Raw genomic sequence first — 27,919 nt, 5'->3', positions numbered from 1 at the left:
GGGCCCACCATGAATAACAAAGACACTCCTATCAGGAAATTCCAAGGATTTAGAGGCTCCTCCCAGGGATCAGGGTCAATGACCAGTCATATTCTTTATTATATAACAGTCCTGGGTGTAAAATCACTTCTGATAAATACTGTTCGTGGTCAGATCAGTTGGTTCCCTCCAAGATTTCCCAGTAGGCATCAACTATGCCAGGAAAGCTTCCCTAGAACTGAAAGCCCATCAAGCAGGCACTGATAGCAGAGCTGTCATCGTCCACATTTTATAGTTTCCTATAAGTGTGTTTGTGACCCAAACCACAACCCCCTTCTCCGGACCTCTGCCCTTCATGCTCATGAAATTATAGTAGCAGAGAGGCTCTCCGTGTTAATGATTATATACTTCTTTGGTGATTTATGTCTAGATTTAATATAAATAGAAACTTGCATACATACGATATTCCAGGAAACAAATAATAGGGTTCTGACCCTTAGATCAACTTATGGTGAATTGAGAGAGATAGTCTTGGCAACAGCACAGTGTAATCTGCAGTAAGTACCGTAAAAAAGGTGCAAAGAAAGTGTTAGAGGAACACTTAATTATGAACAGAGACAGGGAGACCTCACCAAGGAGGAAAGTCAAGCTGAGCCTCAAATGGATGAGTAGGATTTCAATAGATGGGTGAGGGGATGACATTTCAAGGAAGTGGGACTCTTCTGATGACCTGTCTGGTTCCATGGTTGGCTGGTACCTCTCTGCCTCCCCCATCTGCTCAATCTTCTTATCCCCCAATAAAATAGACCCTTAGGTCTTAGAAGAGGAATGAGGCAGGCTTCTTCCATTCCTCTAAGTATTTTCAGTAAGAAGTCTGGATTTTTCTTTTCTGGTCCCAGGAATCTCCACTTGCAACTTTAGTCCATCTTGGCCTTCATTTCCTGGGAAATCAGAAGCGCTCGTGGAGGAATTGCAGTCAGAACTCGATTCTTGAAACGAGCTGAGGGAAGGTGGTGCAGGACAGTGCACTTAGAGACAATCCAGACTTCGTTGTGTTTAGGCTCTGAAATGATCACACACACACACACACACACACACACACACACGAGTTCCCCAGCCCCACTCCAGACCCAGCCTCAATCGCCTACCCTTGGAATTTGACCAGGTTAAGAGCTACGAATGAACTTATCTACAGAACAGAAATAGAGTTACAGATGTAGAAAATAAACTTATGGTTACCGGGGGGTAAGGGGCAGGGAGGAATACATTGAAGATTGGAACTGACACATACACAATACTATATATAAAATAGATAACTAATAAGGACCTACTGTATAGCACAGGGAACTCTACTCAATACTCTGTAATGGCCTATATGGGAATAGAATCTAAAAAAGAGTGGATATACGTATATGCATAACTGATTCACTTTGTTGTACAGCAAAAACTAACGCAACATTGTAAATCAACTATAGTCCAATAAAAACTAAAAAACAAGAGGTGAACCCTGTGTGTTACGGGTGACTGTTAGCTGATAACAGGTATGAACTCCTTCCCGGGTGATGAGCACCCACCCTGGCCAGTCCTTTCAAGAACAACATTGGGCAGTGGCTGGTCCCCTCGGAAGACACGCCCTCAGGCAGTCCTGACTTCCTCTCTCTTCCCCTAACTCTTCCCACACTTCTCCGTTTCAGGTTTGTGGGCAGACCTGGAAGCTACGTTTATGTGTTTGACGGTTACCGCATGGAAGAGGCAAGTAGAGCCACTGGTGTTTCATGCCCGGCTAGGCTAGTGGTTTGTAGGTGCCCCTCTGGCCCGGCCCCGCCCCACCCCGCCCCGCTCCAATCCTTACCGCCCCGCCCCAATCCTTACCGCCCCGCCCCACCCCACCCCGCCCCGCCCCACCCCCCCGCCCCGCCCCAATCCTTACCGCCCCCCCCCCCCACCCCCCCCCCCCCCAATCCTTACCACCCCGCCCCGCCCCAATCCTTACCCCCGCCCCGCCCCGCCCCGCCCACCCCACCCCCGCCCCACCCCAATCCTTACCCCGCCCCGCCCCAATCCTTACCGCCCCGCCCCGCCCCGCCCCACCCCGCCCCGCCCCGCCCCGCCCCACCCCAATCCTTACCGCCCCGCCCGCCCCGCCCCACCCAATCCTTACCGCCCCCCCGCCCCAATCCTTACCGCCTCCGCAGGCTGGCTTAGCTCACGCCCATGCCTCTCTGAGCTCCGCGGGGTCTGACCGCCCCTTCCTTCCTCTCCCCCCTGCAGTGCGCCCCTGGGGGCTGCCTCATGGAGCTGTGCATTCAGCTCAGCATCATCATGTTGGGGAAGCAGCTGATCCAGAACAACATCTTCGAAATTGGAGTCCCGTGAGTAATGAACTCCGCTTACCCCTCTCCTTGCCGCCAGGGCTGAGCCCGGCAGTGCCAGACTTCCAGCAGGATCTCGTGGTCTCTCCTCTTCTAAGGCAGATGGACTCTCTACTCCTCTGTCCACTCGCCAGTAACTTCCCCCTGAGGTAGGGCACCTCCCACAAGTCTTGTCTGCCAATCCAGTTCGGGATGTTTGAGGCTCAGAAGGATTAAGCACTTGCTTAAGTGCCCGTAACAGAAAGTGACAGAGCTGGGAATCAGGTACCTCTGACCTCAAAGTGCATCATACTTTTTAAAAAAATTTATTTACTTTATTTTTGGTCTTCGTTGCTGCACATGAGCTTTCTCTAGTTGCGGCGAGCGGGGGCTACTCTTCGTTGCGGTGCACGGGCTTCTCATTACGGTGGCTTCTCTTGTTGCGGAGCATGGGCTCTAGGCGCACGGGCTTCAGTAGTTGTGGCATGTGGGCTCAGTAGTTGTGGCTCGTAGGCTCTAGAGCGCAGGCTCAGTAGTTGTGGTGCACAGGCTCAGTTGCTCCACGGCATGTGGGATCTTCCCGGACCAGGGCTCGAACCCGTGTCCCCTGCATCGGCAGGTGGATTCTTAACCACTGCACCACCAGGGAAGCCCCATCCTACTTTTAATGCTGTGTCCTCCTGTAACCGAAAGTGGGGTCCAGCTGCTCGCCGCTCGAAAGCCAATAAAGAGGCAAGGTTGGTGGAAAGGAGAGTTTGATTTGTTTTGGATACCAGCAACCGGGATTGGGGGGGAGGGCGGACACCTGTCCAAAGGCCGAAACACCCCGCTCCTACAACCAGTGGGCAAGAGCTTTTATAGGTTGAGGGAGGGGGCTAATGCAGAAACAGCACAGTCAGCTCTGGCAGTCATCTTGAAATTGGTCATTGGTGGTCTGACCAGCGTCATCTTGATTGTTTTAGTACACTTAATCTTCAGTTCCAGGGTTGGTTTGCTCCATTTCCTTGAGGCCAGTTCTCGGAATTGTGGCAGCTTATGTCATGCCTACAGCCTGGTCATCATGCACTTAACTCCTTCCATCTGGTGGAGGTTTCAGTGTCTATAACACAGCTCACAGGATATGGCTCAGAATATTATCTGTAGCCCTTAAGAAGGAACTAAAGGTCCTTGACTTTGCTTAATGACTAAATTGTTATTACTTGTCCTCCTTTGACTGTTTCGCTTTGTTTCTGCATTTTCTCACTTCTCTGATTAAACTTATTCTTTGGCTAAAGTTTTTCCACAGACAAAAGCAGGCTGAGGACATGGGGGCAGGGAACATAGGGTCCTGCTCCATTTCACTCCCAGTGAACAAGTAAAAGAGGCGTGGAGGATGAATGGGAAAGATTGAAACACAATGTAATCATTTAGAAAAATCTCTAAGGAACTGTGGAATATATGATCTTGGGAGGGGAAGGATGCATAGCTGGTGAAACAGAATGGATTTTCGTGTTGATTGTCTCCCCTCCCCTCCCACGTGGTTTTTTTAGAAGGACTTCTTTCATTAGGTTGTTTTTTTTTTTTAAACATCTTTATTGGAGTATAAATTGCTTTACAGTGGAGTGTTAGTTTCTGCTGTATCACAAAGTGAATCAACTATACGTATACATATATCCCCATATCCCCTCCCTCTTGCATCTTGCTCCTGCCCTACCAATCCCACCCCTCTAGGTGGTCACAAAGCACCGAGCTGATCTCCCTGTGCTATGCGGCTGCTTCCCACTAGCCGTCTATTTTACATTTGGTAGTGTGTATATGTCCATGCCACTCTCTCACTTCATCCCAGCTTACCCTTCCCCCTCCCCATGTCCTCAAGTCCATTCTCTACGTCTGCATCTTTATTCCTGTCCTACCCCTAGATTCTTCAGAACTATTTTTTTTTAGATTCCATATATATGTGTTAGCATATGGTATTTGTTTTTCTCTTTCTGACTTCACTCTATATGACAGATTCTAGGTCCATCCATCTCACTACAAATAACTCAATTTCGTTTCTTTTTATGGCTGAGTAATATTCCATTCTATATATGTGCCACATCTTCTTTATCCATTCATCTGTCGATGGACACTTAGGTTGCTTCCATGTCCTGACTATTGTGAATAGAGCTGCAATGAACATGTTGGGTACATGACTCTTTTGAATTATGGTTTCTCAGGGTATATGCCCAGTAGTGGGGTTGCTGGGTCGTATGGTAGTTCTACTTTTAGTTTTTTGAGGAACCTCCATACTGTTCTCCATAGTGGCTGTATCAATTTACATACCCACCAACAGTGCAAGAGGGTTCCCTTTTCTCCACACCCTCTCCAGCATTTATTGTTTGTAGATTTTTTGATGATGGCCATTCTGACCCGTGTGAGGTGATACCTCATTGTAGTTTTGATTTGCATTTCTCTAATGATTAGTGATGTTGAGCATCTTTTCCTGTATTTGTTGGCCATCTGTATGTTTTCTTTGTAGAAATGTCTATTTAGGTCTTCTGCCCGTTTTGGATGGGTTGTTTTTTTTCTGTGTATAGAGCTGCATGAGCTTGCTTGTATATTTTGGAGATTAATTCTTTGTCAGCTGCTTCATTTGCAAATAGTTTTCTCCAATTCGGAGGGTTGTCTTTTCGTCTTGTTTATGGTTTCCTTTGCTGTGCAAAAGGTTTTAAGTTTCATTAGGTCCCATTTGTTTATTTTGTTTTTATTTCCTTCTCTAGGAGGTTGATCAAAAAGCATCTTGCTGTGATTTATGTCATAGTGTTCTGCCTGTGTTCTCCTCTAAGAGTTTTTATAGTGTCTGGCCTTCCATTTAGGTCTTTAATCCATTTGAGTTTATTTTTGTGTATGGTGGTTAGGGAGTATTCTAATTTCATTCATTCTTTACATGTAGGCTGTCCAGTTTTCCCAGCACCATTTATTGAAGAGGCTTTCTTTTCTCCATTGTATATTCTTGCCTCCTTTATCAAGATAAGGTGGCCATATGTGCGTGGGTTTATCTCTGGGCTTTCTATCCTGTTCCCATTGATCTATATTTTGTTTTTGTGCCAGTGCCATGCTATCTTGATTACTGTAGCTTTCTGGTATAGTCTGAATCAGGGAGCCTGATTCCTCCAGCTCTGTTTTTCTTTCCCAATATTGCTTTGGCTATTCAGGGTCTTTTGTGTTTCCATACAAAATTGTGAGATTTTTTTGTTCTAGTTCTGTGAAAAATGCCTCTTTGGAAGTTTGATAGGGATTGCATTGAATCTGTAGATTGCTTTGGGTACTACAGTCATTTTCACAATGTTGATTCTTCCAATTCAAGAACATGGTATATCTCTCCATCTGTTTGTATCATCTTTAATTTCTTTCATCAGTGTCCTTATAGTTTTCTGCATACAGGTCTTTTGTCTCCTTAGGTAGGTTTATTCCTAGGTATTTTATTCTTTTTGTTGCAGTGGTAAATGGGAGTGTTTCCTTAATTTCTCTTTCAGATTTTTCATCATAGTGATAGGAATACAAGAGATTTCTGTGCATTAATTTTTGTATCCTGCTAGTCTACCAAATTCATTGATTAGCCTCTAGTAGTTTTCTGGTAGCATCTTTAGGATTCTCTGGTTATAGTATCATGTCATCTGCAAACAGTGACAGTTTTACTTCTTCTTTTCCAATTTGGATTCCTTTTATTTCTTTTTCTTCTCTGATTGCTGTGGCTAAAACTTCCAAAAGTATGTTGAATAACAGCGGTGAGAGTGGGCACCTTGTCTTGTTCCTGATCTTAGTGGAAATGGTTTCAGTTTTTCACCATTGAGAACGATGTTGGCTGTGGGTTTGTCATATATGGCCTTTATTATGTTGAGGTAAGTTCCCTCTATGCCTACTTTCTGGAGGGTTTTTATCATAAATGGGTGTTGAATTTTGTCAAAAGCTTTTTCTGCATCTATTTTATCCTTCAATTTGTCAATATGGTGTATCACATTGATTGATTTGTGTATATTGAAGAATCTTTGCATTCCTCAGATAAACCTCACTTGAACATGGTGTATGATTCTTTTAATGTGCTGTTGGATTCTGTCTGCTAGCATTTTGTTGAGCATTTTTGCATCTGTGTTCATGAGAGAGATTGGCCTGTAATTTTCTTTTTTTGTGACATCTTTGTCTGGTTTTGGTATCACGGTGATGGTGGCCTCGTAGAATGAGTTTGGGAGTGTTCCTCCCTCTGCTATATTTTGGAAGAGTTTGAGAAGGATAGATGTTAGCTCTTCTCTAAATGTTTGATAGAATTCGCCTATGAATCCGTCTGGTCCTGGGCTTTTGTTTGTTGGAAGATTTTTAATCACAGTTTCAATTTCAGTGCTTGTGATTGGTCTGTTTATATTTTCTATTTTTTTCTGGTTCAGTCTCAGAAGGCTGTGCTTTCCTAAGAATTTGTCCATTTCTTCCAGGTTGTCCATTTTATTGGCGTATAGTTGCTTGTAGTACTCTCTCATGATCCTTTGTATTTCTGCAGTGTCAGGTGTTACTTCTCCTTTTTCATTTCTAATTCTGTTGATTTGAGTCTTCTCCCTTTTTTTTCTTGATGAGTCTGGCTAATGGTTTATCCATTTTGTTTATCTTCTCAAAGAACCAGCTTTTAGTTTTATTGATCTTTGCTATTGTTTCCTTCATTTCTTTTTCCTTTATTTCTGATCTGATCTTTATGATTTCTTTCCTTCTGCTAACTTTGGGGGTTTTTTGTTCTTCTTTCTCTAATTGCTTTAGGTGTAAGGTTAGGTTGTTTATTTGAGATGTTTCTTGTTTCGTGAGGTAGGATTGTATTGCTATAAACTTCCCTCTTAGAACTGCTTTTGCTGCATCCCATAGGTTTTGGGTCGTCGTGTTTTCATTGTCATTTGTTTCTAGGTATTTTTGGATTTCCTCTTTGATTTCTTCAGTGATCTCTTGGTTATTTAGTATCATATTGTTTAGCCTCCAAGTGTTTGTATTTTTTTACAGTTTTTTTCCTGTAATTGATATCTAGTCTCACAGCGTTGAGGTTGGAAAAGATACTTGATACGATTTCAATTTTCTTAAATTTACCAAGGCTTGATTTGTGACCCAAGATATGATGTATCCTGGAGAATGTTCCATGAGCACTTGAGAAGAATGTTTTTAGATGGAATGTCCTGTAAATATCAATTAAGTCCATCTTGTTTAATGTGTCATTTAAAGCTTGTATTTACTTATTTATTTTCATTTTGGATGATCTGTCCATTGGTGAAAGTGGGGTGTTGAAGTCCCCTACTATGACTGTGTTACTGTCGATTTCCCCTTTTATGGCTGTTAGCATTTGCCTTATGTATTGAGGTGCTACCATGTTGGGTGCATAAATATTTACAATTGTTATATCTTCTTCTTGGATTGATCCCTTGATCATTATGTAGTGTCCTTCTTTGTCTCTTGTAATAGTCTTTATTTCAAAGTCTATTCTGTCTGATATGAGAATTGCTACTCCAGCTTTGTTTGGATTTCCATTTGCATGGAATATCTTTTTCCATCCCCTCACTTTCAGTCTGTGCATGTCCTTAGGTCTGAAGTGGGTCTCTTGTAGACAGCATATGTACGGGTCTTGTTTTTGTACCCATTCAGCTAGTCTGTGTCCTTTGGTTGGAGCATTTAATCCATTTACATTTAAGGCAATTATCGATATGTATGTTCCTATTACCATTTTCTTAATTGTTTTGGGTTTGTTATTGTAGGTCTTTTCCTTCTCTTGTGTTTCCTGCCTAGAGAAGTTCCTTTAGCATTTGCTGTAAAGCTGGTTTGGTGGTGCTGAATTCTCTTAGCTTTTGCTTGTCTGTAAAGATTTTAATTTCTCCATGGAATCTGAATGAGATCCTTGCTGGGTAGAGTAATCTTTGTTGTAGGTTTTTCCCTTTCATCACTTTAAATATGTCCTGCCACACCCTTCTGGATTGCAGAGTTTCTGCTGAAAAATCAGCTGTTAACCTTATGGGGATTCCCTTGGATGTTATTTGTTGTTTTTCCCTTGCTGCTTTTAATATTTTTTCTTTGTATTTAATTTTTGATAGTTTGATTAATATATGTCTTGGCGTGTTTCTCCTTGGATTTATCCTGTATGGGACTCTCTGAGCTTCCTGGACTTGACTATTTCCTTTCCCATATTAGGGAAGTTTTCAACTATAATCTCTTCAAATATTTTCTCAGTCCCTTTCTTTTTCTTTTCTTCTTCTGAGACCCCTATAATTCGAATGTTGGTGCATTTAATATTATCCCAGAGGTCTCGGACACTGTCCTCAATTCTTTTCATTCTTTTATCTTTGTTCTGCTCTGCGGTAGTTATTTCCCCTGTTTTATCTTCCAAGTCACTTATCCTTTCGTCTGCCTCAGTTATTTTGCTCTTGATTCCTTCTAGAGAATTTTTAATTTCATTTATTGTGCTATTCATCATTGTTTGTTTACTCTTTAGTTCTTCTAGGTCCTTGTTAAATGTTTCTTGTATTTTCTCCATTCTATTTCCAAGATTTTGGATCATCTTTACTATCATTACTCTGAATTCTTTTTCAGGTAGACTGCCTATTTCCTCTTCATTTGTTTGGTCTGGTGGGTTTTTGCCTTGCTCCTTCATCTGCTGTGTATTTCTCTCTTCTCATTTTGCTTAACTTACTGTGTTTGGGGTCTCCTTTTCACAGGCTGCAGGTTTTTAGTTCCTGTTGTTTTTGATGTCTGCCCCCAGTGAGTAAGGTTGGTTCAGTGAGTTGTGTAGGCTTCCTGGTGGAGGGGACTGGTGCCTGTGTTCTGGTGGATGAAGCTGGATCTTGTCTTTCTGGTGGGCAGGACCGCATCCAGTGGTGTGTTTTGGGGTGTCTATGAACTTATTATGATTTTAGGCAACCTCTCTGCTAGTGGTTGGGGCTGTGTTCCTGTCTTGCTAGTTGTTTGGCATGGAGTGTCCAGTACTGTAGCTTGCTGGTCGTTGAGTGGAGCTAGGTCTTAGCGTTGAGATGGAGATCTCTGGGAGAGCTCTCGCCAATTGATATTACAAGGGGCTGGGAGGTCTCTGGTGGAGCAATGTCCTGAACTTGGCTCTCTCACCTCAGAGGCTCAGGCCTGACACCCAGCCAGAGCACCAAGACCCTGTCAGCCACACAGCTCAGAAGAAAAGGGAGAAAAGAAAAAAACAACAAAAGAAAAGAAGAAGAAAAGAAAATAAAATATAGTTATTACAATAAAAAATTTAAAAAATATTATTAAAATTAAAAAATAAAAGTAATTTTAAAAAAAAGAGAGCAACCAAACCAATAAACAAATGCACCAATGATAACAAGTGCTAAAAACTATACTAAACAAAAAAACGGACAGACAGAACTCTAGGACAAATGGTAAAAGCAGACCTATACAGACAAAATCACACAAAGAAGCATACACATGCACACTCACAAAAAGCGAAAAAGGGGAAAAAATATATATATATATAAAAAGGAAGAGAGCAACAAAATCAATAGACAAATCTACCAATGATAATAAGCTCTAAATACTAAACTAAGATATACATATAATCAGGAACTAGTCAGTCGGCATTCAGCAAACCCCAGTCTACAGTTGCTCCCGAAGTCCACCGCCTCAGTTTTGGAATGATTCATTGTCTACTCAGGTATTCCACAGATGCATGGTACATCAAGTTGACTGTGGAGATTTAATCCGCTGCTCCTGAGGCTGCTGGGAGAAATTTCCCTTTCTCTTCGTTCACACAGCTCCTGGGGTTCAGCTTTGGATTTGGACCTGCCTCTGCATGTTGGTTGCCCTCTGGCATCTGTTCTTTGCCCGGGCAGGAGGGGGTTAAAGGAGCGGCTGATTAGGGGACTCTGGCTCACTCAGGCCGGGGGGAGGGAGGGGTACGGAGGAGGCGGGGCGAGCCTGCGGCAGCAGAGGCCAACGTGACGTTGCACCAGCCTGAGGTGCGCCGTGTGTTCTCTTGGGGAAGTTGTCCCTGGATCACAGGAGCCTGGCAGTGGCGAGCTGTACCGGCTCCCAGGAGGGGCGGTGTGGAGAGTGACCTGTGCTCGCACACAGGCTTCTTGGTGGCTGCACCTGCAGCCTTAGCGGCTCATGCCCGTCTCTGGTGTCCGTGCTGATAGCCTCGGCTCGCGCCGGTCTCTGGAGCTCATTTAGGAGATGCTCTGAATCCCCTCTCCTCACGTGCCCGAAACAATGGTCTCTTGCCTCTTCGTCAGCTCCAGACTTTTCCCGGACACCCTCCTGGCTAGCTGTGGCACGCTAGCCCCCTTCAGGCTGTGTTCACGCAGCCAACCCCAGTACTCTCCCTGGGGTCTGACCTCCGAAGCCCGAGCCTCAGCTCCCAGCCCCGCCCACCCGGGCGGGTGAGCAGACAAGCCTCTCCAGCTGGTGAGTGCTGGTCGGCACCGAGCCTCTGTGCGGGCATCTCTCCGGTTTGCCCTCCGTACCCCTGTGGCTGCGCTCTCCTCCATGGCTCCGAAGCTCCCCCCCTCCGCCACCCGCAGTCTCCGCCCGCGAAGGGGCTTCCTAGTGTGTGGAAATCTTTCCTCCTTTACAGCTCCCTCCCACTGGTGCAGGTCCCATCCCTATTCTTTTGTCTCTGTTTTTTCTTTTTTCTTTTGCCCTGCCCAGGTACATGGGGAGTTTCTTGCCTTTTGGGAAGTCTGAGGTCTTCTGCCAGCGTTCAGTAGGTGTTCTGTAGGAGTTGTTCCACATGTAGGTGTATTTTTGATGTATTTGTGAGGAGGAAGGTGATCTCCACGTCTTACTCCTCTGCCATCTTGAAGGTCCTCCCTTTCATTAGGTTTTGCACTGAGATAGTCATGAAAATAAATGCTGACTCATGAGCACTGGACCCAAAAGAAGAGGATGAAACAGGTGAAAATCTACCTTCAGGTCAAAGGAAAATGTGGCCCCCTCTGTCTTTTGTTTCTATTGCTTTTTTAGTTGTAAAAAAAAGAAATCTGTTTCAGGGGGTGTTTTCAGCTAGCCTGGCATCAGAGAGCCAGGGAATGACAGAGAGGATCAGGGGTAACTCTTATAGGCTGGGCCAGTTCTGTTTAGGAGGACTGAATGGACAGTTTGTACCAGACTCAGAGTTCTTTGCAAACTTCTTGCAAGATTATCCGTCCTGGGATGCAGTCGTCAGACAGTCCCCACAGGGTTAGGTGAAGATACTGCCACACACTCTATCTCCCTTTTGGAGATTTACTAAGCACATTATTTTAATGGTTCTGAGAAATCCTGCAATAAAGAAACTGGTTTAATCCCTTTATTTCCAGCTGCATTTGTCCATGTCATTGGCCTGAGTTCTTAATTGCAGACCTTGGAGTCCACTCTGGCTAGTTTAAGCAGCAAAGGAATTTGAGAACAATAAGTGACCAACAGAATATTCTATAAGGGCTAGAGAGCCAGGCCCTGAGCTACATAACCAGGAATAACACTGTCCAGACTGCAGGAGGGCTTGCAGGGAATACCACTGCCTTCATCTCTTGGCTCATACGGCTCAGGTATTAAAAAATGAGAATTGGATACCACAGAGCTATACCCACAAAAACTGCAGTCTGAGCCTTCCCAGCTGTCTTCATCAGCTTGAGTTGCTGTAACACAATAGCATCAACTGGGTAGCTTATTTTTCACAGTTCTGGAGGCCATGAAGTTGAAGATTATGGAGCCAGCCGGTTTGGTCCTGATGAAGACCACCATCTCCCTGTACGCTCATGTGACCCAGGCTCTGTGTATATGTGGAGAGAGAGCTCTGGTGCCCTCTCCTTTTTTTTTTTATTTTTATTTTATACTGGACTATAGTTGATCTACAATATTGTGTTAGTCTCAGGTATACAGCAAAGTGATTCAGTTATACATATACATATATAGTATCTATTCTTTTTCAGATTCTTTTCCCACATAGGTTATTACAGAGTATTGAGTAGAGTTCCCTGTACTCTACAGCAGGTCCTTGTTGATTATCTGTTTTATATAAAGTAGTGTGTATATGTTAATCCCAAACTCCTAATTTATCCCCCCTCCACCTTTCCCCTTTGGTAACCATAAGTTTGTTTTCTAAGTCTGTGAGTCTGTTTCTGTTTTGTAAATTAGTTCATTTGTATCATTTTTTTAGATTATGCATACAAATGATATCATATGATATTTATCTTTCTTTGCCTGACTTATTTCACTTAGTGTGATAATCTCTAGGTCCATCCATGTTGCTGCAAATGGCATTATTTCATTCTTTTTAATGACTAAGTAATATTCCATTGTATATATGTGCCATATCTTCTTTATCCATTCATCTGTTGATGGACATTTAGGTGCCCTATGAACATTGGTGGTGCCCTCTTCTTATAAGGGCACCAATACCATTGTGGAAGCCCCACCCTCATGGCCTCATCTAAACATAATTACCTCTCAAAGTTCCCACCTCCTAATACCATCACATTGGTAGGTAGGACATATGGATTCTAGAGGGGACACAGACATTCAGTCCGTAACACAAGGCTCTCTGTTTCTTTTTCTTTAACTTATACACAAGATTTGTATGCAACTAAATACAGAAAAATATATATGAAATGGTCCTTATCTCCTCAGAGATTAGTTTTTTTAGTTTGGGAGACAAAATAGACTGCATGTGACTGGGTGTTCTCTCTCTGGTGCAAACTCTGTCAGAATTCAGACAAGTAAAGGTCAGGCATTTTGGAGCAGTCAAAGAAAGCTTTGAAAGCAGGGGGCTGCATCTATGCCTTGAAAGAAGGCTGTCATGTAACAAGTGGATCTGCCATTATTTTGTTTAAAGAAACAGTTTCCCGGACTTCCCTGGTGGCTCAGTGGTTAAGAATCTGCCTGCCAATGCAGGGGGCACAGGTTCGAGCCCTGGTCTGGGAAGATCCCACATGCCGCGGAGCAACTAAGCCCATGTGCCACAACTACTGAGCCTGCACTGTAGAGCCTGCACACCACAACTACTGAAGCCCACGCACGTAGAGGCCGTGCTCCTCAACAAGAGAAGCCACCACAGTGAGAAGTCTGTGCACTGCAATGAAGAGTAGCCCCCGCTTGCCACAACTAGAGAAAACCCGTGTGCAGCAACGAAGATCCAATGCAGCCAAAAGTAAATAAATTTAAAAAACCCAGTTTCCCTTGGATGCAGATTTATTTTCTAAACAAACAACAGACTGACTCGGGTTTATCAAAACACTTAGTGACTCAGGTGTTGCTTCAGGAGAAGATGAGGTAGTGGTGCCCTGACCAGTCTTGGGGCATGCCAGGGTCATGGCAAGGGCGAGAGCCCAAAATCTCTCTCAGTCTGCTTAAGGGTCGCTGAGCCTAGGTTCCTTGGGCTGATTGGAACCATTAGCAGATATACATGATCCATTCCTTTCTCTAGGGAAAACTACACCAGTCACTGCTCCCATGGCAGGCTGTGACTGTCTGACAGATCCCCAGAGAAAACTATTCTTTGGTCTTTCTCAGAAACACAATTAGAGAGCTCAAGTTATGATGGAGACAATCGAATTTATCTGGAAGGAAAACCTGTTTTCATGAGAGCCCTACTTCAAGGAATGAGAATCCTGAGCATTCGCTCATAACACTTTGCCATCCCAGTCCTCAGAATGGGTCTCACCATCACCGGCCATCAGTTAGGCTGTTTTTCTGTCCCCACACTGGGGCAACCACAGGAGGCACTTGGGCACGTGATTTTTCTCGGAGGAGTTGGAGGAGAACATGGTCTGGGCATCTCAACCCTCTGAAACAGCACCCTGTTCTCAGCTTTCTGATTGAAAGTCACTCCGTGATAGTCATCAAACAAAGCTGGTGAGACACATGGTCACTGTGGTGTAGGAGCTTACCATCTCAGAGAGAACGCATTTGTTATGGACAAACATCCAGAAAATACACAGACCAAAAAAAAAAAGATGTGCCAAAGCCACATCTGGCCCCTTTGAAGCCGTGAGCCCATCCCCTCCACCACTGCTACAAAGGAAAGTCTCCAATCCCCTCCAAACATCTGGGTGAACACACCTGTCTTTCCAGTACATTGGTTGGAATTGGAGACAGCTTGCCGTTTTTTCATTCCCAGGCATCTCCTCTACCACTTGGCCCATCCACTCTGGACCCAGAAGTCTTTTTTAGAGTGTAAGAGAGGCAAGAACTCAGTCATTTGGACAGTATGTTGGATGTTCCCCACCCATCAACTCTTATCAGCTCCATGACAGATGAAACCTACACACGGCTGTTTTCCTTGAAGGCTAAATTTCCTTCCTTATGCTTGATGTGTGTTTACTCTGCCGCACTTTAATTGATGGCATTTGCATGTAATTCATAAAGCTGTGAGCAAGTCACTTCCTACATCTCATTATCCTCACGTCTTGATGAAAAGCATATAATAATACATAATATATAACAGGATATAATACCTATTTAGTATATAATAATGTAATAATCTCTAAGGTATTGTCATTTCAGCTCTAGCATTCTATCAACCTCTCCTCTATTCAATGAAACTGGTCACTGCCGATTCCAATACAAGTCACTTTTCTTTCAAAATATTTTTCCTCATTTTAGTTCCTAATCTGTTAGTGAACACATACAACCTAATCATATAGTTGAAGTCAGGAATGTAGAGCAAAAGTTCTTCCACCAAGCCCTATGGTATTTTATCTTCAAAGTTCTCTGTAATTCTACAGGTTGTGATTGAGTTTGTTCACCTGAAATCACCACGATTATGATTATTGGGTCTTCCATGCCCCACTCAGAGCCCACTCTCAGTAGATTAGATCCATCAATCCAGAGCTCATGCACCTGGCAATATCCTTATGTATGATAGAGAAACATGAAATAAGCCAAGAAAAAAGGGGAGTCTTTTATAGGCAAAAGAGAAATGATCGTTGAGCCTGACAGTGAGGAAGGAATAGTGTAAATTATAAAAACTAGACCCAGTGGTCTTTAACTCTTTCATGGAGGCAACACATCTCTGTAAGGCAGTGATTGTTCAACAGATCTGGGTTTAAATCCAGGCATTGCAATATAGTCCCTGTGAGACCTTGGGAAAGTTATTCTAGAAAGACACACGGTTATGTAAAAATACAGCTTACATATATGCTCAGGTCTCTAGAAAAGAGAAAATATGGGTATCTAAGAAAGGAAGAACCATTCCTGGGAGTACAGGTAGCCAAGGTGTTACTGAGTGTCATTGGCTTTTATGCTTACAAGTGATGCTCTCTGAGTGTTTCCAGTCCAGGGAGTGAGCTGAAAAGACCTTCTCAGGAACAGTGTTTTTCTCTTCTGTTCTGGGACCCATGGCTTGTGGTTCATGGTAGCTCTTCGGTGCCTTCAGAGCCTGCATCCAATTTTTCCCCTCAGGGAGATAAATATTAATCTTCGAGACCAGACTTGATTTTTAAAAACAGAAACAAGTCTGAGGAGTTATGTAGGTAATCATACTGAATAAGAATATTTGGGGTAAAAACATATGGTTATACACATAGATTGATCATTTTTCATGTTTGTTATTTACTTCTGAAAGCAATTTGCTGAGATTCTGCCAAAGAGAATTTAAAAATGTTAAAGACTATTGAACTGACTTTGCTGGTAAGCCAGGTAGTCGGCTGTAGGCTGTAATTTATCTAACTCCCTAAGGGTGCACCGTTCTCCTTAGATTCTTTGTGTGTGCATGTGCGTGCGCGTGTGCGTGTGCGTGCATGTGTGTGTATTGCTAAAAGCACCACCACTCCAAATTCTAGTGTCTTCTTGAGTCGACCAGTCCAGTAGGCTTCTTGCATTAGATTGTTTCCCAATCTTTAGTCATTTGTCAGCCAACTTTTAAATTGTTTTCCATTACCTACCTAGACAGCTATTTGCATATTAATTTCCTCTAAACCAATTCACTTTTTAAGTCCATCACATTTCTGAAAATGGAAAACTAACACTATCAGTTACCCTGAATAGCAAATAGTAGAAAGAAATACAATAAAACTGATCCATTATTAATCAATGAAGTTAGCCTAAGACCTGCATTCTCTTTATTGAAAAAGAAGTCGCACAAGTCCCGGGGAGTTGTTACAGGCATACCAGCAGCAGACTGGGGTTTTCTCCTGGACTGCGATCAGAGGGACGAGCTGAGAGCAGCAAAGGGAATAATTCTTCCAGGTGCTCTAACGAGATGTTAGGCCAAGTCTAGTGATCTTCCAAAAACATCACATGAGCTGCTAGTGGAACGTGTCCTTTGCTTGGGAGACATTGGCTTAGCACAATGTTCTTGCCTTTTAACCCCACAGGTCTCCACGGGGCTGGCACAGATACCAGGCATGTCCATGAATACTGTACACCTGTCCTTTGGGACCCGGATAAGCATCTTCAGCTTCCAGACCTCTCCCTTGCCACCCCTAAATCTGGCGGGTGCCCCAGACAGGGCCACCATGGAAGGCCAGCACCATCCAGACAGAAGCATGTCCCACTTTTGCTAGGCCTGCTTCAGAGCCCCTGGAGATGGAAAAATGAAGTGCTTTCAAAGGAAGCAGCAAAACTGGGAGCAGTAACTCTTTAAGGGCAATGAGGACATGATACTAGAAAAAACTGAAGTTGTGTGGTTTGGCCTTGAATTCTCCCCACTCACACAACCCCAGGCTCCTGGGGCCTGACACAGTTGTGACAGATGCTTTCCAGAGGGGAGCCAGGTGGTTTTCAACACAACAGGCCCCAGAATAATGCTGATTGGCAGCTCCTTCTGAGATAACTTCAGACATGGCTGGCTTGCAGGGCAGAATCTGATCTTGTGCTATTTATTATCTGAGTCCATTGATGGGGATTTTCCTCATCTCCCCCACCACACACACACACACACACACCACCTTTCCCATATGTGTTTGTGCAAAATGGACTTTGGATCCAAACACCATGGTGCCCCCAAACACGCCACAGCACATCCCAAGTCCTCGCTATAATTTTATCTCAAACTCAGCTCCAGTATTCCATGAAGCAAAATTGGAAATGGCCTTTAATCATTCAGAGAGATGAATTTTGTGTGTGTGTGTGTGTGTGTGTAAGGGTAAATGCTCTTTTTCAGGTGCCAGATTCTTTCCTGAGCGACGTCTGAGATGGACAGAGCTGATGAATTAATACTTCCACTGGCAAAATGTTTCCCAGTCCCTATTCTTGCTAGAAACACCAGATCACACCCCAAAATAGCCACAATATACCCCTGCACACAGCCAGAAAGATTTCATAAACTTTCTTCTTTTTTTGATAAATGTGATAAATATTGTATTTCAAGACATAAAACAGTCTCTCTTTAAAGCCATCACAGGCAAGGGAAGCTGTGTGTTCCCCTCAATACAGTGGAATATGGCTGTGAATCAGAGGTTTAAGGAACAAATTTGAATCCTGTCCCGTGTCAAGAAGAGGAATACACAGCTCTGAGGTTGATGTGTTTCTCTTCTTCGGCCCATGGCAGGCTTGCTTCTGCCTTCTTTCACGAGGCTCGAGGTCTGTGAAGCCAGGGTCTGTGGAGGACTCCTGGGGCCTGGATCCTGCAGCCAGGAGGCCAAGGCGTGACCGACAGTCACCGTGATCTCAGGGTGAACCTGTGGGGCACAAGCAGGGGAAAGGCTCGGAGGCTTCTGGATGGAGTTTCTCAGACTTGTCATTAACAAGAGACAGAGAAAGAGCAGATGAAAAGGAGACGAGGGTAACATCAAAGGAGTTATTTTGACAAGCGAATGCATCATACGGTAGGAATCATAATCTGAAGTTTTCCAAATGCCCCATCTGTGTGTTATACAATGTGCAGGATTCCCCTTAAATCCTGCTCTCGAGGGACTTCCTTTATTAATGTTTTGAATGGGCACTGAGATCTCCAGGAGGGAAACTCCTGGTAAGGAGAGGTTCGTAAGAATTATTTGTGGATATTTGGACCCACCCACAGCGTATTGCATTCCCGACTGCAGTGTCCTTCCTGAGGCTGTCCTCTGCCCTGGCCTTCATTGCCACAGGGTCTCACAGTTGAGCATCTCTTCCTGTGACTGCTCTTTCCTTGCCCTCTGAAGACTCCTTCCCCTCCACTCCACCCACAGGAGGTATTTGTTGCTAGAGTTTCCATTGTTCTTTCCATGATGGTTCTTGGGTCTCTAGCTCCAACCCAGACCTGTTTTCAGAGCTCTAGACCACATATAACTGTTTACTAGACATCCCTACTTAATTGTCTCGTGGAACCCTCCATCTCAACAACTTCTCCTCCCCTTCTCCTCTTGTGTCCCCCAGCTTAGCCAACTCTGCCACCATCCACACAAACGGCCAAGGGCTTTGGGGGGTCATCCTTGGTTCATCTTCCCTTCCCAACTGCAATTCCCCCCCAGCTTCTTAACCCCACCTCCTCAGCATGTCTTTATCTGTCTACTTCCCTTCATGTCCTTGGCAATCATCCTGGCCTCTGCTACCCTGATCTCTCACTTGAACCCCTGCATCCAGATGGCTTACAAGGCCATCTTCATGAACTTGTGCTACCTCTCAAGTCATCTTTCATCACTTTCTCTCCTACTCTATGCTCCGAACATTTTGAACTCCTTTTAGTCCCTGCAGTGACCATTCTTGCACTGTCTTTGGCTGTTGCACAAATAATTCCCTCTGCCTAGAACACACACCTTCCCCTTTCACAGCTCTCTCTCACTTTCCCACGCTGCTTCTATCATCTTTCATCCTTCGGTTGGTTTACACAGCTCTTCCCCAGGGAAACCTTGCAGGTTAGGTTGCCCATGATTCCCTAAATCGCTCCCTTTATAATACTCATTATACCATATTGGTGACACTTGTTTAAGTGTCCACTTTCCCAGCTTAATTACCTCATTAAACACATCAGATGTCTTTTATTTCTTATTTCTTATTTTGGTTTTGCTTTATCATTTTTAAAAATTGAAATACAGTTTATTTACAATATTGTGTTAGTTTCAGGTGTACAGCAAAGTGATTCAGCCGTATATATGTATATATTCTTTTTCAGATTATTTTTCACTATATGTTACTATAAGATATTGAATATAGTTCCCTGTGTTATATAGTAAATCCTTATTGTTTATCTATTTTATGTATAATAGTTTGTATCTGTTAATCCCAAACTCCTAATTTATCCCTCCCCCGTCCCTTTTCCCTTTGGTAATCGTAAGTTTGTTTTCTATGTCTGTGAGTCTGTTTCTGTTTTGTGTATAGATTCATTAGTATTATTTTTTAGATTCCACATATAAGTGATATCATATTTGTCTTTCTCTGACTTATATCACTTAGTATGATAATCTCTAGGTCCATCCATGTTGCTGCCAGTAGCAATACTTCATTCTTTTTAAACACATCAGATGTCTTATTGGTCACATGTATTTTTTCCTGGAGACCATCCTCTAGGAACCCTCCATTATCCTGTTCAGACCAGAAGTGTTTTTTCACTAAACCTTCCATACAGCTGTCAATCCCTGTTAGGTCCAACACTTGTTTTTCTGGTGGATTCTTTGCCAGATTCCATACTGTTTTCTCTATTGCTTTATATCCTTGGTTGGTGAAATTCATCCTCCAGGAACTTCATGAGAATGGAGGCATAGAAATATATCTTTTTTGAAAACTTGCATGTTTGAAAATGTCTTTATTCTGCCTTTGCACTCGTTGTATACTTTGGCTCGGTATAAAATTCTATGCTAAAAATCATTTGCCTTCTCAATGTTAATACATTTCCCTGGAGTATTCTATTGTAAAGGGCTGATGTTGAGAATTCTAATATCCTTTTGCTTATAATTTTTAGAGAATCTATCTTTGTCCTTCTGGACCTGGAAGCTGTTAGAATCCTTTTCCTTCTTCTTAGAGTTCTGAAATCTCAAGGTGATATGTTTTGGTGGAGGTCCTTTTCTTTCTTCATTTTGGTGAGTAGGTCCTTACAATCAGAGAGTGCATGTCCTGGGACTTCCCTGGCGGTCCAGTGGTTAAGACTACGCACTTCCAATGCAGGGGGTGCGGGTTCGATCCCTAGTTGGGGAACTAAGATCCCACATGCCGTGCGGTGTGGCCAAAAAATTTTTTTTAAAAAAAGTGCATATCCTTCACCTCTGGGACATTTTCTTATATTTCTCTTGTAGTTTCTTCCCCACCATTTTCTCTGTCTTCTCTCTCTGCGTAAATGTTGAAGTTCATAGATTGATTAATTTCCTTCTCTTTTCTTTCCTCTTGCCCATATATTTGTCTTTAGTTCTATTTTCTTTTTTCCCTAAGAGGTTATTGATTTTTAACTTCCTATCATTTTATTGGATTTATGTCACATCCAGAGTTTCCCTGGTTCATTTTCTTCTCTGAATAAACTTTTTGCTCCTGTTGTTGTTGGGAAGTGGTGGTCACTTGGGCAATATGGGTGGACAGAGAGATTAGGGTCTACTGTTCCTTTAATAGTGCATTGACTAATCCCTACCTCCTGCCTTTGGTGATACCTGGTGCCTGCAATTCCTGAGCCTTTCTGAGATTTTTCAGCATGAGTTGACTTGCTTTTCCCTTCTGTCTTCCACTGTAGGTACTTGGTATTCAGCCATCACAGCTTTGCTAACTCCTTCATTCACTGTTCATCTTCCAAGATAGTCATTAATATCTCTCATACTCTACTGTATTCATGACTATTTTCTTTAACCTCGTGGTTTTATACATTTTAAAATTCATTCACTATCATTTTAGTAGCATTTCAGAAGTGGACAGGGATATATGCATGTGTTCAATTTTCCATGTTTAGTTAAAACCATTTACTATTCTTTACTAAAGATGTGGCCGAGTTTTCTGATTACTGGTACTTGGCGGAAAAGTGTTAATTTGAGTTCTGGTTCTAGACCTTCCCTTCCTCCTTCCCTCTCTCCCTCCCTTCTTTTCCTTCCTTCTTTTCTTGTCTCTCTTTTCTTTATGTTTTTTCTTCATCCTGTCCTTCTGTCCCGACTCACAAACAGGGTCTCAGCCACTTCATACTATTTGGCTTCAGAATCTTTAGGTTCCATCTAGGCTTTTCTTAATTTCTTGTGATCACAGAATTATTGCTTGCTACCTTATTATGAAATATTTTATTTTACTGTTGCTTATATGGATCTCAACTCATTCTTTAGATCCTCCTGTGATGATGAGGATGAGGATGACAATGATAAGGACAATGATAGATATATTTATGGAGCTCTTGACATGTACCAAGCCCTAAATTAAGCATGTTACATAGATTATCTCCTTTAACTGACCCAATGGGCTAGTTTAATATTTTCTCATCTTATAGATAAGAAAACTAAAGCTTCTGGAGTTTTCATAACTTGCCCAAGAAAATATAGCTGTTGAGTTGTAAAACTAGGTTTTAAAGAACGATTCCCTGACATCAAAGATCAGACTTTTACCCATACCACAATACTACAGGTTTCTTGATGACAAGTGGTATTAGACAAGGCACCAATCAAAACATTATTTTGAACCATGGGATTCCCACTACTTGCCCGAACACTTTCTAACAATAGAATGAGATGCCTAATGATTTCGTGAGTGCTCCTCTGGAAATAGCTACACAGGGGTTGGATGGTCTTGTGTGAGGATGTGTGTGTGGGGAGGATTCCTGCGTTCGGATGGAGCATGGACTTTACAATCCCTTTATTTTATTTTGTTTTTTTACATTAATGATAGTTAACATTTATTGAGCAGTTACCTTGTTCCAAGCATGGTTGCTATTAAATTGCCTTTATATACCTTATCTCATTGAATTGACTCTAGGACCTATCTTTTAGCATCATCTTCATTTATTAAGGAGGAAACTGAGGCTAAAGAGATTATTTGACTTGCACAGGGTCACACACTAGGGACTGAAGAGCTGAGATTTCAACTTATAATTATCAGGAACTATAAGCTAAAGACCAAGACAATCAGATTTTCCCTGAATGAGCAATAGCCACAGCAAGTTTAAACAGAGCGGTGGCTGAAGACTCACATGGGAAGTAAAGTTGATCTTCTGCTTCCCATCCTCTTGGTTCCCCTTCTCTTTTTGGTTCTTGCTCTCATGAATTCCGTGTGTCAATCCCAAGTCTCTTTCATGGAGACCTTGACCATGAATTGTGGAGGGAAAGAAACCTGGGCCAGAGCCAGAAGACCTGGGTCCTTATACCAGGCTTCAGACTGCAGGCAACCCCCAGCCACTCTGAGTCTCAGCCCTCTCAGCTGTAAAATGGTAATAATAACCTTCAATTATAGGCACAATCCCTTTAAACATTTCAAGTTTATGCTTCTGACCGTTCTGCTGTTAGTTCTCCTTCCACGGTCTCCTAGAAACTTTCTCTTAGACCAATCAGCAGAATTGGGACCTCACTCCTTATCCTCATTTCGTTCTCTGTGTATTGTGTATCAGTGGGAGGTACGAAAAGATCGTACCTTCAGGCATTTAATTAATCTTAGCATTTAATATTAAAATAATAATAGCTAGCATCTATTGAATGCTTACTATGTCCAGATATTGTGCTAAGGATGGTATAAACACTGTTTCACTTCATCCTCATACCAATCCCAAGAGGCTGGGCTATTATTATCTTGTTATCATTCTAGACCAAAAATGTCCTGAATGTGGTTTGACTTAGTCTACTCAGTCTGCCATAACTAATACCATAGACGGGGGGGCTTAAACAAACAGAATGTGTTTTCTCACAGTTCTGGAGGCTGGAAAATCCAAGGTAAGGACTGGCAGGGTTTGGTTTCTAGTGGGGGCCTTCTTCCTGGCTTTCATATGACTGTGACCTCACATGGTGGAGAGAGATTTCTGTCTCTTCCTTTTCTTACAAGGCAAACAATCCTTTGGGTTAGGACCCACCTTTATAACCCCATTTAACCATAAGTACTTCCTAAAAGCCCTGTCTTCACATATGGTCACAATGGGGCTCTGAGTTTCAACATCTGAATTTTGGGGGATACAATTCACCCCATAGCAATGGTGGACAACGTTTAGCTTGGCTTTAATGGACATACACTATTCATGTTATTAAGACATGAAAATGTTTGAGATGAGAAGATGGCATCTTTCTACTACTTTCTCAACACCCTCCCTTCCCCATGAAGAGGGTGGACAGATCACCTGTTAGAAAATAGGACTGTCTCAATGTTTGACAGGAAGGGCCAACACTCCTGTTGCTTATCAAACAGCAGGAAGAATGTAAGTTTCTTTGGGTTTGAAGAAACTTGGTCCTTTGTGGGATGATCCTTTTATTATCCAGACAAAGGACCTCCTGGGATTGTCTTTAAGAGAAAAGTAGTCTCCTTAGTGTTCCTCTCTCTGTCCTTAGATGAGAGATGGCTCCAGTATCAAAACTTAGTTGTTTTTCTCCTTTCTGTCTGCAGCACTAACCCTCTCCTCCAGAGGCTTTTGGTGACTGGTCCCTTTCTTTTCCAGGAAGCTAAAGAAACTATTTCGGAAGATGAAAGATGAGACAGAGCCTGGAGCAGCTGACTCTGCCTGTTCAAAGCATCCAAAGCAGTGGGATCTAGACTACAGCTTGGAACCATACACTGGACTGACGCCAGAGTACATGGAAATGAGTAAGATCCCATGGGCTTTCCTTCCACTGGGGGTGGGTTCAGATAAGGGCTCAGGGAGAGGGTTAGGAAAACAACTGAGGCAGCCTCTTCTCCTTCCCAGGCTTCATGGCGACACAGTGTCGCCTTCAGTGCCACGTGGAAGTTGAGGAGGGTGTGGGTAGAAGGAGCCCTGGGCTGAGAACCGGGAGCGTCTCATCACCAACTTGATACTCAAAAGGTGCCTTCTTCTTTTTGGGCCACCTGTCCTCATCTGTCAAATGACAGGTGTCGTCTCTCAGGTTCCTTCCCGTGGTTTCTACCATGAGAGGCAAATTGGGAAGTCTGATGATATTTAAGAATGGAATTTCCATTCAGAAAGAGTAAAGTAGTCCTCTGACACTTGGGACAAGGATATATAAAATCTCAACAAGGAGAATATAGGAGAGCCCCTCACTCTGATCAGGCAGGGCTGGGTAAAATGTCAGCTTTCCTCTAAAAATGGTGGGGATGTTTTGGGTAGGGGGTGAGAGGAAGATTTCTAGTTATAGTCTGATTGTTCTTGGATGAGGCCTAAGAGTAGGAGCGCGTGCAGCGCAGGCCAATAGAACACAGTCATTTCAGACATGGTTTGGAAGCCACGTGTTCTCCATCATGAGCAGTGGCCCAGCTTGGACCAGCTGCCTTCAAACACTTGGCTGCTTATTAATAATCCTGATGTTTCACTGGGGTGAATATTTGAGAAGCCTGTTTCCAAGACTTGGAACTAATGAATTAAAAACATAGGACCAAGAGGGCAGACATATCATCTAAACATTGACTCAATCTAGAGTGAACGGAGAAACATGAGTCAGATCCAATGAAAGAATCACTCAGGACTTCATATCATGGGACCCTCATTGTGTTTGCATAATGACTCCTGCCTTCTTTGGTTAATTCCTTTTAACGGGGGCTACTAATGCCTCTGTGTACCACGTACCTCACTCGTTATTTCTAATTGATATTTATCCTCTGTCTTCATAAGAGAGAGAGAGACAGAGTGTGTGTGTGTGTGTGTGTGTGTGTGTGTGTGTGTGTGTGTGTGTGTGTTAAGGGTAGAGGGATGGACAAGGTCTAGATGAGATGGCCGACAGAGTTCTGTTCTAGCTCTGGGGTCTCTAAAATTCCAGGCAAAGCCTGAGCTTTGTCATCTGAATAAACGCCCCAGAGAAGAAACAATCATTATGTCTGCCTCAGGAACAATAGACAAAGAAAATATCAAGACACAGTTTGTGTAAACACATAGCTCTCTGATGCTTTTTGCCTCTTGCTAAGGACTACCTCTCATCCCTCTCCAACACTGAGCCCCATATTTACGCAGAGATGACCGCTCAGATTTCAGATGTCATTCTGCGTCTGCCATCCTCTCAGAAAGAGATCGCTGCCAGATTGAGGCTTCCATTCGGGAAGGGGCTTACGCTAGAACCCCCGTAGCTCTGTCTTTCAAACCCCACCCTCCATCTCCAGTCCCTCCCCACAACCACGCAGTAATTTGTGTAGGTGTTACATGCCTGTCTGCCTGTCTGTACAGAGAGCTGGCTATTTCAAAGCTCCCTGTCTTGAGTGATTAAGAGCAGAGACCCTTGAGCCATACTCCCTGGGTTCAAATCCTGGCTCTATCACCAACTAGCTGGATAGCTTTGGGTAAGTGGCTAACGCTAACCCTAGTCCTAAGCCTAACTTCATGGGATTGTTGTATCAATATATAATGAATTAATGTCTGTGAAGTGCGTAGAAGAGTGTGTAGCACAAACAAAAGCTGTGTCAAGTGTTGTTGTTTCTCCTAATGGTCTTGAGGCCCCAGGAAGGCAGGGTATAGGAAAACACGCTGTACTTTGTCAGCTACTGTCACCAAACAGACACGCACTATGTCATGTTCAGACTCGGGCACTTACCAAGTAATGAGAAGACAGAAAAAACAAGAACTAGAAGACTTGGTGATTTTTGGAAGAAGTTCACCCCAAGATTGTAGAGAGTGAAATTCATTCCATAGATTAAACAAACAAGCAAACTACTTACAGGTTATAAGGGAACAAAACAACCATAAAACAAAAAGTTTGAAAACATAAGGAAACATGTCTCCCAAAACTTTCCTCATTCAAGCCCAACTTTTGGTAGCATTTTGGTGCCATATCTTAGGCCCCTTTTGTTATTTTTAAATAACCACATTTATTTTATTTTATTTTTTTAAATAAAAATGTTCCTATTTATTTATTTATTTTAACATCTTTATTGAAGTATAATTGCTTTACAGTGGTGTGTTAATTTCTGCTTTATAACAAAGTGAATCAGCTATACATACACATATACCCCCATATCTCTTCCCTCTTGCATCTCCCTCCCTCCCACCCTCCCTATCCCACCCCTCTAGGTGGTCACAGAGCACCGAGCTGATCTCCCTGTGCTATGCGGCTGCTTCCACTAGCTATCTATTTACATTTGGTAGTGTATATATGTCCATGCCACTCTCTCACTTTGTCCCAGCTTACCCTTCCCCCTCCCCGTGTCCTCAAGTCCATTCTCTAGTAGGTCTGCATCTTTATTCCATCCTGCCCCTAGGTCTTCATGACCTTTTTTTTTTTTTTTTTTTAAGATTCCATTTATATGTGTTAGCATACGGTATTTGTTTTTCTCTTTCTGACTTACTTCACTCTGTGTGACAGACTCTAGGTCCATCCACCTCACTACAAATAACTCAATTTCGTTTCTTTTTATGGCTGAGTAATATTCCATTGTATATATGTGCCACATCTTCTTTATCCATTCATCTGTCGATGGAGACTTAGGTTGCTTCCATGTCCTGGCTATTGTAAATAGAGCTGCGGTGAACATTGTGGTACATGACTCTTTTTGAATTATGGTTTTCTCAGGGTATAGGCCCAGTAGTGGGATTGGTGGGTCATATGGTAGTTCTATTTTTAGTTTTTTAAGGAACCTCCATACTGTTCTCCATAGTGGCTGTATCAATTTACATTCCCACCAACAGTGCAGGAGGGTTCCCTTTTCTCCACACCCTCTCCAGAATGTATTGTTTGTAGATTTTTTGATGATAACCATTCTGACTGGTGTGAGATGATATCTCATTGTAGTTTTTATTTGCATTTCTCTAGTGATTAATGATGTTGCGCATCCTTTCATGTGCTTGTTGGCAATCTGTATATCTTCTTTGGAGAAATGTCTGTTTAGGTCTTCTGCCCATTTTTGGATTGGGTTGTTTGTTTTTCTGATATTGAGCTGCATGAGCTGCTTGTAAATTTTGGAGATTAATCCTTTGTCAGTTGCTTCATTTGCAGATATTTTCTCCCATTCTGAGGGTTGTCTTTTCTTCTTGTTTATGGTTTCGTTTGCTGTGCAAAAGTTCTTAAGTTTCATTAGGTCCCATTTGTTTATTTTTGTTTTTATTTCCATTTCTCTAGGAGGTGGGTCAAAAAGGATCTTGCTGTGATTTATGTCATAGAGTTTTCTGCCTATGTTTTCCTATAAGAGTAACACATATTTTAAACCTTTAAGTATTTTAAATATTTGTGAGTTAAAAAATAAAGTTGTGATCATGTGCACACGTTTCTCCTTTTTCAGTTAGCCTTATATGAATAAATATTTCCAAATTGTCATATAATATTTAAAACAAACAGCTGCATAATAAATCAACCCTCTAATAAATGGATCATAGTTTATTTACCTTTCTTCCAAGGAAGTGCCTTGGAGGCTCATTTTCCAATTTTTCCCCTGTTTTCACAAATCCAGTATATATTATTTTCGTGCATGTAATCTTTTCCACATTTGTAATTACTTCCTCAAGATATACTCCCCCAGATGTGATGGCTAGATCTAAAGAATGGCCATTGTATGGTTCTTGATTTATTTTACCAAATTGCTTTCTGAAAGGACTAGACCAATTCCCTTCGCCATAGAACATGTACGAAATACTCTTCCAATGGGTACAAATTATTTATTACCCTGAAGTCAAGTGATAATGAAAGAAAGATCAGTGTGCAGTC

At 42.7% G+C, this 27,919-nt stretch overlaps 1 protein-coding gene across 3 annotated transcripts in view; it reads left to right on the top strand.

Moving 5' to 3' along the window:
* Window positions 1-27,919, top strand: part of ANO2 (anoctamin 2) — a 344,349-nt gene that overhangs the window by 283,993 nt on the left and 32,437 nt on the right. For all 3 annotated transcript variants that reach the window (XM_036865660.1, XM_036865658.1, XM_036865659.1), the window contains 3 exons: window positions 1,674-1,731; window positions 2,251-2,351; window positions 23,761-23,906. In XM_036865660.1, the coding sequence (XP_036721555.1) occupies window positions 1,674-1,731; window positions 2,251-2,351; window positions 23,761-23,906 (305 nt within the window). The remainder of the gene's footprint in view (window positions 1-1,673; window positions 1,732-2,250; window positions 2,352-23,760; window positions 23,907-27,919) is intronic.

The sequence above is a fragment of the Balaenoptera musculus genome, chromosome 10 (assembly GCF_009873245.2).
Source record: "Balaenoptera musculus isolate JJ_BM4_2016_0621 chromosome 10, mBalMus1.pri.v3, whole genome shotgun sequence".
Classification (NCBI taxonomy): Eukaryota; Metazoa; Chordata; class Mammalia; order Artiodactyla; family Balaenopteridae; genus Balaenoptera; species Balaenoptera musculus.
This window is presented reverse-complemented; position numbering and strand designations above follow the sequence as displayed.